The sequence below is a fragment of the Lissotriton vulgaris genome, chromosome 4_1 (assembly GCF_964263255.1).
Source record: "Lissotriton vulgaris chromosome 4_1, aLisVul1.2, whole genome shotgun sequence".
NCBI classification, from domain to species: Eukaryota; Metazoa; Chordata; class Amphibia; order Caudata; family Salamandridae; genus Lissotriton; species Lissotriton vulgaris.
In genome coordinates this window covers 637815728-637831207 of record NC_141691.1, presented here as the reverse complement: position 1 = coordinate 637831207, position 15480 = coordinate 637815728, and the positions used below count along the sequence as shown (strand labels likewise).

Here is a 15480-nt window from a genome sequence, read left to right as displayed (position 1 = left end):
CAAAGGAAGAGGAGGGACGAGAGACAGCAGGTGAAGTTCCATGAACCAGAACTGTCTCGGCCAAGCAGGAGCTATAGAGATCATCTTGCATGGTTCCACTTTGATCTTCCTGAGAAGTCTCGGGATCATTGGAATGGGGGGAAAGACGTACACAAATGCTCTTGACCAAGTTATCGAAAGCGCATTCCCTAATGATCCTCGATGGTGAAGCCTGCTTGCGTAAGACCGGCATTTTTTGTTGTTCGGGGTGGCAAATAGATCTATTGCGGGTTTGCCCCACCATTGAAAAATCTCCTCCAAGACCACCTGGTTCAGTTCCCATTCGTGGCTGACTGACTACAGCCCGCGGAGTCTGTCTGCGTTTTCGTTTAGAACTCCTGGTAGATGTTCTGACTGCAGTGATATTCCGTGAAGAATAGCCCATTCCCAAATCTTCTGGGTCTCTTGAGACAACGGAAGAGATCTGGTACCCCCTTCCTTGTTTATGTAGTGCATGGCCGTGGTGTTGTCCATTCGGACGAGAACCGCCAACCCCTGCAGCCATGGGAGAAACGCCTGTTGCGCTAGCCTGATGGCCCTGAATTCTAGGAGGTTGATATGAAGAAGACGGTGCTGGGGCAACCAATGCCTGCTGACATGAAGATCCTGAAGCACTGCACCCCAGCCGTCCAGTGAAGCATTTGTTGTCACCATTTGAGGAGCCGGATTGCTTACAAAGGATAGACCTTAGGACAGGTTTTCTTGCTTCGTCCACCACAAGGCTGCTCTTTTCATTGCTCCAGTAATCATCACCTTGTCGTCGAATGAGCCATGAACTTGCCTCCGTTGCTTGTCTAGCTGTTCCTGAAGAGTCTGCATCCGCAATCTGCAGTGAGGTATCAGAGGAATGCATGAGGAGATCTCCCTCAGAAGGGATTTGTAATGATGTAGTGAAAGACACTTTCTTTTTCTTAATAGCAGCGCCATGGATTGCAATTTTTCCTGCCTTGTTGAGATTTGTGTCCAAGATGGCCCCCAGGAAACACGCGGTCCTGGACGAAATCAGAGATGATTTCTCTTTTTTGAGATAAAGACCCAAATTCTGGAGAAGGTTCGTACATGCGCTGACTGCTTCCCTCGCAGCCTCCCTGGACGGGGCCTTCGGCAACCAGTCGTCCAGGTATGGGAAGACCTGAAAATGATGTTTCTCTAGGAAAGCTGCCACCAGTGCCAGCCCCTTGGTAAAGATCCTTGGGGCAGAGCAAAGTCCGAAGGGTAACACCCTGAATTGAAAGTGGCTCTTGGCTACTGTAAACCGTAGAAACCTCCTGTGCGCTGGGTGAATGGGTATGGGAAAATAGGCATCTTCGAGATCGAGAGGGGCCATGAAATCCCCTGGATTGATGAGCCATAATATATCCTGAAGTGAAACCATCCGAAAGGATTGGGAAATGAGATAGGTGTTTAGCTCCCTGAAATCTAAAATAGGGCGCCATTTCTCCAGCGTCTTCTTTACCAGGAAAAATCTGGAATAGAATCCTTTCCCTCTGTGAGATTAGGGGACTAGCTCCACAGTTCCCTTTAGGAGCATCTGATGAACTTCGAGCTGCAAGTGACGCATATGTCTTGAAGGAATGGCAGCAGGGGGCTTGAAAGGTGGGATTTGTGTGAACTCCAAAATATGGCCCTTTCGAATGATGTTGAGCACCCAACGGTCTGATGTTATCTGACACCAGTTGCAAAGGTATTGAGATACCCTGCCTCCTACAGATGTTGTTGTGGAGGTGGGTACAGCAGGCAGAGCCAGAACGTCGCTCCTCTTGGACGTATCACATCCTTGGCGGTTCTGCTTCCCTCTCGTATTCGATCTAGAGAAAGACGAAGCTTGACCTTGCTTTTGGTGATAGGGTTGATGGTACGACTGCGACATTGATCCATATGAAGAGTACCTTTGCTGCTGGTATGAGCCTCTGTATGATGTGGTACTCCTCCCTCTTGCACCCCTGAAAGGAGCTTTCCGGTATTGAAGCGTACCAAGAGACCTAGCGGTCTCTGTATCCTTTATTTCTTAGAGGGCATCATCTATGTGTTTCCCGAATAATGCCTCTCTATCGAAAGGGAGGTCCAAGATCTTATTCTGGACCTCCAGCCTGAACCACATCGCTCTGAGCCATCCTTGGCGACAAAGAACCGCTGCTCCAGCTAATGAACGAAAAGCCGTAGGGGCAATGTCCATGGCACAATCTATCACCTCAGCCGCTGTCGCTTCCCCTTCTTGCAGTATTCTCTTGGCCTCACCTCTTGCCTCCTGGGGAAGTTGTTCCAAATAAGGTGATAGGTCACACCACAATTGGCTATCATACCTGCCCAGTATCGCCAAAGCATTTCCCGCTCGCACCAGGAGACTGAATCGTTTTTGGCCACTATAGGTGTGGCAGGGTATACTCAGACATGAGTCCCTTGCTCACTGCACCATCAGGATTCAAGCAAGCCGGGCCGACGACGGCTGAAATGCCAGAAACCGGTCCCCGGAAGCTTGTCTCCTTTCTGGTGAAGAATTGGCTTGGTAGTTTAGTCTGCCCTGTTCCCATGATGCACTGGGCCAGGGACAGACTGATTTGCATATAGCCAGGTTCTGAGCTGGGATGGTGCAGTGAGCTAAATAACGGTGATGGATCAAGCCCTGATCTTTGGACTGGGTAAGAGTGGTCTGCTTAATTCAGACACTCTGTTCATCACCACCCCCTTTTCTGAATCGTTTTTGGCCACTATAGGTGTGGCAGGGTATACTCAGACATGAGTCCCGTGCTCACTGCATCATCAGGATTCAAGCAAGCTGGGCCGACGACGGCTGAAATGCCAGAAACCGGTCCCCGGAAGCTTGTCTCCTTTCTGGTGAAGAATTGGCTTGGTAGTTTAGTCTGCCCTGTTCCCATGATGCACTGGGCCAGGGACAGACTGATTTGCATATAGCCAGGTTCTGAGCTGGGATGGTGCAGTGAGCTAAATAACGGTGATGGATCAAGCCCTGATCTTTGGACTGGGTAAGAGTGGTCTGCTTAATTCAGACACTCTGTTCATCACCACCCCCTTTTCTGAATCGCACCAGGAGACTAGCCATTGACAAGAACCTTTTTCCTGCGTTATCAAGTCACCTGCCCTCCTTATCAGGAGGAGTTGTAAGGGGTGCCGAAGGGTTGTGGGACTTCCTCTGTGCCGCCTGCGAAATCACAGAGTCCGGTTTTGGCTGCCCAGTCAAGGACGCCGGACCATCTTCAGGTGCCTTATTTTTCTTTTCCAGGCGTGGCAGGACCGGAATAACAGTAGCCGGGTTTTTCATAGCCTTGAGACCCTCATCACACACATGCTCCACAATGGGTATAGATCGGGTCACCTTCCTATAGGGCTCTTTAAAGTCATAGAGAAAACACTTCGTCTGTACGGAAGTCATAGGCAGCTTGAATCGGCTAGATGCTCTCTCCATCAGCTTATGGAAACCCCCGACATCCGCTGGGGGAGAATCCACCGGGTCTGGACTAGGCGACGCTGGATCCGGGATCACATACTCATCCCACTCTAAGCCCTGATTAGGCCTGTTATCAATATTCTGATCCTCATCTGAGGAATCATCCTGTAAGTCCGGTAGTGTTGAAGGTATATTCGGAGCAGGTGTTTGTGGCTGAGAGAACACCTGGGTTGGCAACACTGGAGAAACCATCATTGGAGTTGTGAGGGCAGGTAAAGTTTGAAGTTAGAAGCAGCCTGAGTTGTAACCTAAGAGAACCTGGTTTTATAGTCCTGCAGCATGCTATGGAGATCCGCCAAGAGTGAGGAAGAAACAGACACCATCTCCTGGCCTGCAGACTCCTGACGTTGATAAGATTGTTGGTACGTACATTCATGAAGAAACTCGCCTTCAGAATCGGTTTCCTGACATTTTACCTGCAGTTGAGATGGACTGTGAGTATACCTAAAAGAGTCCTGATCATGTTCGTCAGAATCCTCTTCTTCTTCTTCCAGTAACAAAGCGGGAGGCAAGGGGGTAACCCTCCTTGGAGACGTCATGTCCGGAGTTATCCTTTTCAAGGAAATAGTTATTTTCTCCGTCGTCGACTGCATCGTCCACGGTACCTTGGTCGATGGAGAAGGTAAAGGTGAAACAGTTGTCGATGTCGACGACGAGATCGGCGGCGTCCACACAGTCGTCGACAAGACTGTCGACAATCCAGCCGTCGTCGTCATTGTTGTCGTCGAAGCATTCGTCGACGACCCAGTCTTCGCCACCATCGACGACGAAATCCTCATTGTCGCTGCCGTCGTAGATATCCCGAGATGCTTAGTTTTGGTCTCTTTTACAAAAAGAGGCGAATATTCTGCAAAAGGGAATGAGGCCTAGGCCTTTTTCTTTCTCTTTTGTACCTACTGCTATGTTATTTTTGTTCCCGAGACTCACAATCCGACGACGGGGAATGATACAAGCTATTGGAATCTATGAAAGTTCCAATACTGGGGCAATTCTGTAGTAACCCAAGTACATCAATCTCACTAAATATGCTTCTTACTCATGCCACAATCATCCAATATGCCAAGTGTAAGGCTTATATTTGTTGAGCTGGAGAGTTCTAACTGTACCTTGTGAAACATAAATATAGTATTGCAGATTAATCTTATTGGTACAAAAGAGGACATTCTACTGTAGGTATAAGGGGTTTTAGGAGTGAACACCTCTATATTAAAATCAGGTTTCCCAAATAAGAATTCATGCATTGTTTGTATAATGAAAGGCAGGATTTGCATATAAACATGACCACCATAACGATATTTGAACTAAGATGTGACATAATAAACAACCCTCAGTAGTTTGTTGGTGGCCCTTTGAAGTCTTCTGGGGTGAGGGAGGCATCCTCTGCCTAGCAGTGTGCTTGGTGTTATTACTCATTTGTATACGTAAGAAAGGAAATTACCTTTTTCAACATAGGGGTGACTGTTCAAGGAACAACGTGTTTGACTTTGTTGTAATATTTATATCTGTTCCTTAATTTCACACTTATATCGATTAGTGTCTTCAGCACTTCTGGGTGGATCTCATTGATCAATTTAATGTTGGTTCTGGGAAATCACTTGGGGTGTGCCTTCGCTGCTTCTAGATGGACCACCAACAACCCAGTTTCTGTTAACTGTGGATTTCCTCGGGGTTTGCATCTCCATGCAACCTAAAACACATTTACAGTGCTGTCTATTGATTTATTTTGGTTGTGTTCCCACTGCTTCTGTGTGACACCAAATAGACATTTCATTTGGTGATGGTCAATTTTTTAAGGCTTGCACCTTCATGGCTTCTATGCAGACCCCTTCAACTAATTTACTGTGATGCCTGTGGATCTTTAGGACTGTGCTTTCAGCAATGCCACATGAACCCCGTAAGCCGAACTCCTGTGGATTATTTATACCCTATTGAATCATTACAGTTAATGATGGGATGGCACACTCACCATGTGATTATTCATTGATCAGACATATAAAATAGTGCACACTATTCTTTTTATATGCTTCTATAAACATATGCACACATGATAGCAGGCGCAAGTTCAATACATCACTACTATATCACATGCCCGGGCTTCAAAAACTGTTGTGTAGCTCCTATAAAAAAATATACAGGATCTGCACGTTTAGACAACATACACTGTAGGATTGGTGTCAGACTGACTCTGATCACCGCCACCGGGTATGTTTGGAAAATTCTGTACATTTGGGTCAGTAGTGAAAATGAGCATCTGTTATTTTGGGGCTAATACAGAAAGGGGGAGATCAGAAACTGGAATGGGATGGTAGGTAGAATTGAAACTATTTGACGCATGCTTCTTAAATTCAAATTGTATAAATGGATTACTAAAACAGTCTCTAAATCTGAAAAAGCTGTTTTCCCACAATTCCTTTGGAGAGTTTCCTAAAAGTGATCCATTTCGGCACCACTGGGGTGGTTCAGATTTGTCCAATGCATCATTATGTTTTAAAATATTTCATGAATTTGGTAGGTAATGTATTTGGAAATTGTTCTGAAAAAATGCACAGTTTGACTCCATCTTCACAGGAGATATCCCTACAGACCTTTCCTACTTTGTTGAGGAAAGTCAGCCTTATTTGCTAGTTTGTGATTTTGTCGAATAATTCAGTAGTGTCCATTCAAAGGTTTAGGTACAATTAAAATATGAAAACAATTCAGCTAAACAGTTATGCTACACAATACACTATTTTGCTCATGTGTTTGCCAAAATTCCTTTGAAGGAGAAGCTCCCAACACCAAACCTTTCTAGGCAAAGTTTAACTTGCTCGCTTTGCTCGGTCACTCTGCTCTGATTAGTATGTTTTTCAAAGGAGTGGGGTAGGGTGGTGTGTTTTTCTGGCTTCAGACTTCTTCAAACCATTCTCCTTTCGTGTGACCTCACTGTTATTCTAAGCTGTAGCCAGTAGACTATAATTAAAACAGCCATGACACCGCCTTTACTAAAACTTTGTTATAAACAACAGTCAATAATGAATTTAAGAAATGTCATCACAATGCTTCTCTGCTCTGTGAAATGGCACTATGCTCATTGCCCCTGTCTTAACCTTAAATAACTCATCCTGATACTACCATTAACGAGTCTGCTTTTCCTCTACCCGGGATGTGGTCCCTCTGTCCCCCAGCCATATGAAACAGCAGCTTGACATCCTTCCTGGAGACATGGCTCCATGGGTCCTACAACTCAACAAACCACCCCCGAGATTTAGCTATACTCTTCATCACCTCATTTTCCAGTCCTCTCAGGAAAGTGGTGAAGTTTGCTCAGTCACCAAGCTACTCCTCTTGGGCTGGAAGATCATAGAAAATGGCCTTCAGAACCTGGGTATCTGATTAAAGATGTTTTGTTCAACTATCTCTTCCATTTGTGATTTTAGACACCCATTATGTTTAGCATAAATTCGTTTTATGAAGGCTTATCACATTGTGATGAATTCTGGTAATGGTTGTAATAATGGGCCTGATGAAGCTGTGGCACCAGTACATTAACACATTAGTTTGAACGTTTCTCCTGCTCAACATTTCACTGTCAGAGACAACAGCCTCTCGGGCAAGGCAGCTGGATACAGAGAAAAGTGTGCCTGCGACAAATTAACTGTGCAGGTTGAGAAGGACATTGAAAAGGAAATAATTAAATATTCTTAAGTACTAAAATATGATTTGCTACTTTGTCACTTGGTTTATGGGCACAGTGATGGTGCTGGTTGGTGACTATTCTCTGTGGGCTCAGCCTATTGCCGGCCTCATTATTGTGGTCTTTATTATTGCCTCATTATTGTGGTCTCAGCTTATTGCTGGCCTATTATTGGTCTTACAGCTGGCTGCTTGATGACATGTTGGTGAGTGTGTCTTTGCAGTGGTTTCTATTGAAGGAGCTCCAAGTTAAATGATGCGATCAGGGGTCTTGATATATTTAACAGAACTCAGGCACACAGTTAAGGGTGTCAGGCAAATTTGTGAATATGATGACAGATGTACGGTCATCTGGCCTAGTTGTCTGAACTTTCAAGAATGCATGCTATGTGTAGTCCCTTTGGAGATTCTCCAAAGCGGGGGTTAGGCATTGCGCTCTTAAATCTTAAACCAAATTATTACATCAATCACACTGATGTGTAAGGATAGTCCTTATCCTGTGTGTGTGTGTATATATATATATATATATATATATATATATATATATATATATATTCGTCCCAAATGTTCCCGTCGCAGAGGGAACTGCTTGTGTTGGTGCCCGCGTGTAAAGACCGGGAGCGTGTCTCTGTTTATTTCAAAACAAAAACGATTACGCGGCACTCTTCTTGGCAGTAGATTTATTTCACAGGTCTCATGCAAAACTCCTACGCGTTTCGAACAAACGTTCTTGGTCACGGCAGTGTTCTACTGCCTTGAACAAGAACGTTTGTTCGAAACGCATAGGAGTTTTGCATGAGACCTGTGAAATAAATCTACTGCCAAGAAGAGTGCTGCGTAATCGTTTTTGTTTTGATATATATATATATATATATATATATTAATATATGTACATATACACACACACATATATACAGCTTGCTATATTTACATAATAAATTTAACAGTTTTTTTTCCCAGTGAATATAAACATTCAATGGGGAAATAAAACATCTGAGTTATATAGTTATACTTGGGGGCCAACTTGCAAAACCAACGAAATTCATCAGTTATGTATAGGAACGCACAAAACATAACTCACCGACATGAACAAAACACGTTTGGCACCAGCACAGAAACAAATATGAAAGTTGTTCCCTCCTTGGAGACAGTGTTTAGGGTTGTTCTAGTACACAACCTCCCTGCACCGCCCCTTCTTCCTGCTGACACCTAGAGGACAAAAACTCTGACTGAAAGCCAAAACACAAAATGGTGCAACTGCCTAAAACTAGTTCCAAAGCTAAGACCGAAAATCAAACTGGCGAGACCCAATTGCTTCTTACTAGAACTTACTTCTTCACTCGCCAGCCAAGATTACAGCCCTTCACTGTGCCAGTGCAAGGGCATCAATGATAGGGATTGGCCAAAAGGGAGAAAACGCTGGACGTGTCAGTCCTACAAGACTCATTCCAGAGCTCCAGGAACAGATCTGCTACACCAGGCAGAATCAGCTGAAGGGCGAGGGAAGAAAGAGTGTAGCACATACAAGACTCGACATTTAAGAGACTGACCAGAGATATCACTGATTTGGTGTGGGGGAGCAGCTGATACACTTGTAACCCAATAGTGATTAGCACCGGCCCAAAAGCATCCTATTTGCTCTTCTATACTCTGAGGGACTAAAGCACCTAATGGTTAGTGATACCTCTATTTAGAAGCTTGATCAATCACTGGTCGAACTTTCTATCTATTGGGGGAGTTATTGTGTGCACTGTTGAGTTATCATCACACCATCTATCCGATTAAACCAAGTTCTGCATGCCCACGTCTACCATGAGAGCCAAGTGCTAAAGGGGTGTCACTTGGTGCTTGGTTTGCAGAGTCATAGTAGGCCAGGTTTGAGGACTTCCCTAGTGAAAGGTCTCAACCCCAACGATTCAGGCATAATAACCTCTGTGGCCTATCTCAACCGAAATTAGGTCTGACAGATATATACAAGATATAGTGGATATGATGTGCGTAAGGACTGTAATAGTGTCTCTGGGGTAATCTTGCAAACTGTGTGGAGGGGATGTGTGGTGGGTGCAAAGAGGAAACGTAGGAAGTGACAAGAGTTGACTTTATTTCACTACAGTGACTAAAAGAGTAAATCTTAGTCTGATTTTAACATAGATACTATTCCCAAAATATTACAATTACAAAATGTAAAAATGGCAGTCAGATGAAGTCCTACCTCTCTTCCGGAAGTGCAAAAGATACTGAATATCGACTCAATCTCAAAACCGTATCGTGGTTGGACTTGACAGGTCATCCCATGGGGTTTCTCATTGACTGTAAAATACCACTGTGCTCTCCCCAACGAGGTTTCATTTGATGCTGCAGAGACACAGTGAGGAAGTAAAAGTACATTTTAGAACAAGCATTCATAATTGGTGGTACATTAGGACTATCTTCATTGTGCTTTCTTTGAAGATGTTTGTGAAGAGGGCAACGAGCTATTTGTTAAGTTTGGGATTTGGGGAGAAGATGCATGTAGTAAATGGTTGTGCTTGGCACATACTCTTTTTAAGTGTTACCCTTTTTGGGTAGCTGAGCGCCTTACAAATCCAAAAATAAAAAATAAATAAAATAGCTGATCAAATGGGATAAGACCCTCATGGTCAACGAGGCATGCAAATCCGCTTACAACCACCCGCCACCCAGCGCTTAGCCGGGGACATACCAGGGGGGAACTGTGGGTTTGTGAACAAGGTGTCATAAGAGAGGGGAACATTGAAAGCCCAGTGGTCTCCATCACCCTATCCCATGCTTTCATACTTTTAGTGTAGGACTGGTTACTGGAGAGGAGTAGAGACCCCACGATCTGTGAGCAATGGGAAGCCAAGCCTCGCACCAAATGTGTGCACCTGGCCACTGTTTGATCCATGTAGACCGAGTGCTTCTCAGTCATGGGGCGGTTTCACTCCACCAGGTGCCTCAGTTTTGCTGCCTGATAGTACCACAGGACATTAGGTACCGTTAGACTCCCCTCGTTTTATTAGTTGCAGCAACTGCTTTTGCAATCTGGGCTTTGTCTTCCTCCATATAAAGCGGTCGATCTCTTTGAAGGTTGCTAATCACGCCGGATGGTGGAGAGAGTGGGAGTGTCTGAAAAATAAAGAGAGCCCGAGGCAGAATATTCATTTTCACTGGCTATTCTGCCCAGCCACAACAGAGGCAAGCATTGCCATTGGTCTAAGTCTCTGCGGATTAGGGCCATGAGTCTGGTGTAGTTAGCTTGTGCGGTTTAAGTGAGACTCCATGCCTGAACTAGCCACAGGTAGGGGAGGTTTGTCTTAACCCACTGGAAGTGGATCTGGGACTGGGATCACAAAGTTTGCTCAGTGCCCTGATTTGCAGTAAGGTTCAATACTTGCGATTTCTGCGAGTTTACTTTAAAGCCCGACATAGCTCCAAATACACTCAGCTCTGAGACAATGGCTGAAAGCGAGGACAGGGGCCGGGTGATGGAGAAAATGATATCATCCGTGTAGAGACTATTCAAATGATGATTGGCCCGAATGGTATGCCTGATGCCATAGGGTTGTCTCGCAGTTTCTGCGCGATGGGCTCCATGTACAGGGCAAAGAGGAGCAGAGAAAGCAGGCAGCCCTGCCTTGTGCCCCTCTCAACAACGAGCCTTCTGGAACTCATCCCGTTAACCCGTACCACGGTGCTATACATACTTGTAATCCACTTTTCAAACCGCTCGCTCACACCAAAGCATCTGAGTCACAAACAGGGCCAGTGCACTCGGTTGAGCACCTTTTCTGCATCTATAGCCAGCAATAGGGCCTTCTCCCGTGAGCGATGTGTTTTCTCAAAACAATGGCAAGTGAACTTGGTGTTGTCCCAACATTGGCGCAAGGGAATAAATCCAGCCTGATCTGGATCGATGAGACCGGGCATCAAGGGATTAAGGCGATGAGCGAGGACACTAGCTAACAGTTTAGGGTCCACATTGAGAAGGGAGATGGGGCGGTAAGAACTGCATTGTTTAGGGTCTTTTCCTAGCTTAGGTATTACTGCGATTGAGGCCTGTAGCATCGACTCTATTAACGTACTAGAATTAAACAGGCGAATCAAAAAGGGGCCAATTCCCAGCAAAAAGTCTTATAGAAGTCAGTGCTGAACCTGTCCGGGCCAGGCAATTTCAATGGCTTCAGCCTAGGGATCGCTGACATCACTTCTATTCAAATAGGTTGTTAGAGTGCCTCTGTGTCAGCAGGTGGGAGAGGTGTGACTGTTGCCGACTGCACGAAGGCCAGGGGGTCCAATACCAATTTGGGATCCCTTGCATACAGCTTGGCGTAGAATGCCTGAAATTCAGCCGCTATACCCGAAGCATCAGACACCATAACCCCAGAGAGTGGCTGTATTGACAACCCCATTCACATCATGCTTGCTGCACAGGTGGTGCGCCACTATCCCCCACTTACCCCGCCCCCTTTTGCTGGTCCCCAAGTAAAATGTATGCTTGAGGCATAGCAGCGCAAGCTCAGCCCTGTCAAGGTCAAGACGTTTAAGTGGCAACCTCTCTTTTTCTAGTCTACACCAAATTCTGGGGGCTCCGGTGCATTTATTGATGGTTTACATCTCCAACATGGATTTCTCCAATTCCCTCCTCTTATCCTTCCGTACTTTATTGTCATGGGCTGCCTTCGCAATGAGAGCTGTCGGGCAACCAACTTCAAGGTTTCCCACACAGAGGAGAGGGGGACCGCGCTGTGTCGTTAAGGGCCAGGTAGTCAGTTAGCGTCTTTTTGATTGCTAAAACCATCTCAGGGGAGTGTAACAACATCTCGCGTAGCCGCCAAGGTGGTGGTGGTGGTGGTCTGGGTGGGGGGTGAGAGGGCGCTCAGGGTGAGCGTGATGGCGCGTGGTCAGATACGGAGCGGGGTTCAATAGAGGGGTCTGTTCCCCGATCTAAGGCCAAAGGGGAGGCTAAAAAGTGTTCTAAGCGAGCGTAAATCTTATGCGCTACGGAGTAGAAAGTGTGATCACATTCATCAGGGTGCTGCGAGCGCCAGATGTTGCGCAGTCCAGTCATCTGACCAAGTTAATCCCTCAGGGGAAAGAGCCCAAGTGTGCCCAGCTCTCTGTCCAGAATACTCCTGTCCCACGTCCACTACTATGAATCAATCATAAAGTCCTTTTGCAGCTCATTTGGGGTGTATAGCGAGGCTACAGTGAAGTGAAATGCTCAAAGTTGCACACGAATGGCCAACAAGCGGCCCTTGATCTCAAGACATATACCCAGAACCACCCTGGCGAAGCGTTTGAAGAGAAGAATAGCCACACCCCCTGTCTTCCCTTTCCCCGATGACCAAAATTGCTGGGGCAATCTCTTGGTATACATTCTATGCTTGTCTTGGGAAAGCAAGTGTGTTTCCTGGAGCAGGCATATAGCCCCCGTTAGTGTTCTAATGGGGAGAGAACCGCCAACCTCTTAATAGGATTGCTGAGGCCTAGTATATTAAGGCTAGGTACTTTGGTCTCCAGGATCTATAATTAAAAGAGGCTAAGCAGTAATAGACATAGGGCTCATAGGGCTGGTTGGGAGGTGAATAGGAGCCAAACTGTTGGGGTGTATCGTCGTGATCTGTTGTGGTTGGTCAGAAGGGGAACCCCCAAACTTCACCCCAAAACCCAAACAGAAAACTTGAACTATTGTATAGACCACAGAGTCCATCATGATGTGAAGGTCCAGACAAGTGGGGACTGCCAGGATGTAGCGAGTTGTCAGTTAACAGCGGGGTTCAGCACCACCGCCCTCAAAGTATCCTCCCCTCATCATACTGTACAGTACCTCACGGGGGATCATCATCAGGTTTGCTGTCACCGGAAAGGGAACACAGTACCTCAGACCTTTCTTTAGTTATGGTGGCCTAGGTGGGGACGCTCCAGTCGCAATCCATGCCTTGACCTACGACTGTCTCTGTCAGGAGCTTTATCGTCAGCAGGGGATCGGCGGGGATCCTGATCATTGAGATCTAGGTTGAGAGTCTTGCAAGCCTCCGTTAGGGAATGTAGCAGGTGTGTTTTAGCTTTCATTTGAAAGATAAGATGGCGTGGGTGGCCCCAGGAGTAGGCAGTACCCTGGGAGAGTAGGTGGCTGGTAACAGGGCAGAACTGTTAATTTCTGCAAGGTAGTGGCTGCAAGGTCCTGGAATAACTGTAATGAGTGACCCCAGAATTGTATCCTCTGGTCTGATCTGGCGGCTTTGAGGATCGCTTCCTTCTCTTTGAAGTTGTGAATGCAGACCAGGATGTCTGCTAGGGCACCGGGGAGAGCACAGGGAGACCGACTCTGTGGCATCAATCTATCTTGGTGCTGCTCGGCCGGTTTACTCCCAGAATGCTGCTGAATAGGGCCTGAACATTGCCCTCGAGGTCTGAGCCCTCCATGACCATAGAGACCCCCCTGATGCAGACATTGTTTCTTCTAGACCTGTTTTCTAGGTCTTCAGCATGGGCCTGTAAGTCAATTTTTTGATCCTGCAAATGGATAGTTTCCTCCTGGAGGGCTTCTATTTCTGACTCAAGGGCCACCACTCTCTCCCCCACCTTGTCCATGTCTCGGCGTACTTATCCTGAGTTCCAGCTTCAGATCCATTTTCACTATCTGCAGGTCCTCTCACAGAGAAGCGAACAATGCCTCCAGAAACTCATGTGTCACCAAGCCATTGGTTTCATCTCCTCCCCCTTGGTGCTTTTATTGGTCCGTGACCAACTTCTCCTGTTGGGCCTCTACCGCGCACTTTAGCAGCATTTCACGGGCGACTGAAAGGTCCTTTTTTGCTTTGATGTGGCCATCGCTCCCCGGCAGCGGACCCCAGGAAACCAAGGGGCACAGGGGATAGGGCCGCTCAGTCAGGGCCACTGCGTAAGCAAGCTCCGGAACCAAGCTGAGACCGGTCCGGCCCTTGAAGATGCTGTCAAGGTGAGATATCGGCCACTGTACCCGTGGTCAGCCTCCCATCGCCCAGGAAGACCACGGAGAGTCATTCCATCCTTTGCAACCCACCTCCAGAACCCGGGTCATGGCCAGACCAAAGCAACAGAGGGTAGTGGGCCTCTAGGGAGTAGAGACTGCAACATCCCCCTGCAGCCCACTGGCAGTGCCAGTGATTTTCAGGGTCGGGTTCACCGGTGGCCCCAAAGACCATAAATCATAGGGGCGATCAGGGAAATCACAGCCACAACTGGAGCGTAGTAGATGAGGCCTTTCACTCATCTCCCCCTGGGGCCCCTGTGTGAAGGAGCGAGCTGAGAAAGAGGAGGGGTGGCCCATGCGGGTCCCAGCGTGTGAGGCAGCCCAGTTCTTTAGTTTGTTGAAGGGTCCACTTTTTCCGCACTCAACGTGTATCCAAATGCTGGCGGGAGTCTCCCAGGGTAATTCCGGTTGAGCTAAGGTTGAGGTTGTGTGGCTCTGCGCCAACCTGAAGTTCTGGCCTAGCTGGGTCCCACTGCTGCTCCAGGCCTGCAGCGCTGCCCCAGTCCCAGAGCTGCGGTCCATAAGGAGCAATGATCCAGGGCAAAGGAGTTGACGGTTCAGACCTCCCGTAGTCCACGCCATGGACCTTCTACCTCCCCCCAGGCTCTGGCGATGAAGCGGAGTAGAGCAGTGAGGGGGGGCATAGTGTGCATCTTTCCTGGTTCCGTCAGAGAGGGTGCTGTGCGGGCCCCCGGATGCAGAGCAATACAAGGGAGTGAGCTGGGAGGTCCACAGAACGCCGGACCGCTCCGCACAGTACTCACCTCAGACCGCTGCCGAAGCTCCGGTCCTCCGCCCAAACCGACACGAGGCCCACAACCAAGGTGCCGGCCTCAGGGGGAACATTAGCCCTTCAGGCGATTCCCAGGGGATCCAAGCAGCGTCAGTCGGGGCCTCTGTGTCCTCGATGATGTGGGCCGCCACACCCTCTGCCAACGCCTACAGCCCTCCGGACCCTTGTCTCAGGCACGCCTTTGTCGACACAGGGGTATGGTGCAGCCGGTGCAGGGTACGGGCCGCAGCTCACTTTGCATCCTCATAGTCTTCGAACTCTGATGAACCCCTGGGTGGCCGCGCCTGTCTTAGATATTGTGTGCCCCCGAGACTCCACTGGCTGGGGATTGCTATGGAGAGTGCTTTAAGCCGGACAGGGATGGTGAGCCAGCATGACACGTCTGCCCACGCTGCTATCTTGGCCTCGCCCCCAAGAATATGCTTTTTGTAGAAAAAGAGAACTTTACATGAGGAGACAACCTTATTAGTCTATTGCCATGCTGTAATGACCCAG

At 47.5% G+C, this 15480-nt stretch overlaps 1 protein-coding gene across 1 annotated transcript in view; it reads right to left on the bottom strand.

Moving 5' to 3' along the window:
• The window catches only part of PKD1L1 (polycystin 1 like 1, transient receptor potential channel interacting), a 1739639-nt gene that overhangs the window by 783286 nt on the left and 940873 nt on the right, over positions 1 to 15480 (bottom strand). The window contains exon 30 of the mRNA XM_086964902.1: positions 9390 to 9532. Within this exon, the coding sequence (XP_086821028.1) occupies positions 9390 to 9532 (143 nt within the window). The remainder of the gene's footprint in view (positions 1 to 9389; positions 9533 to 15480) is intronic.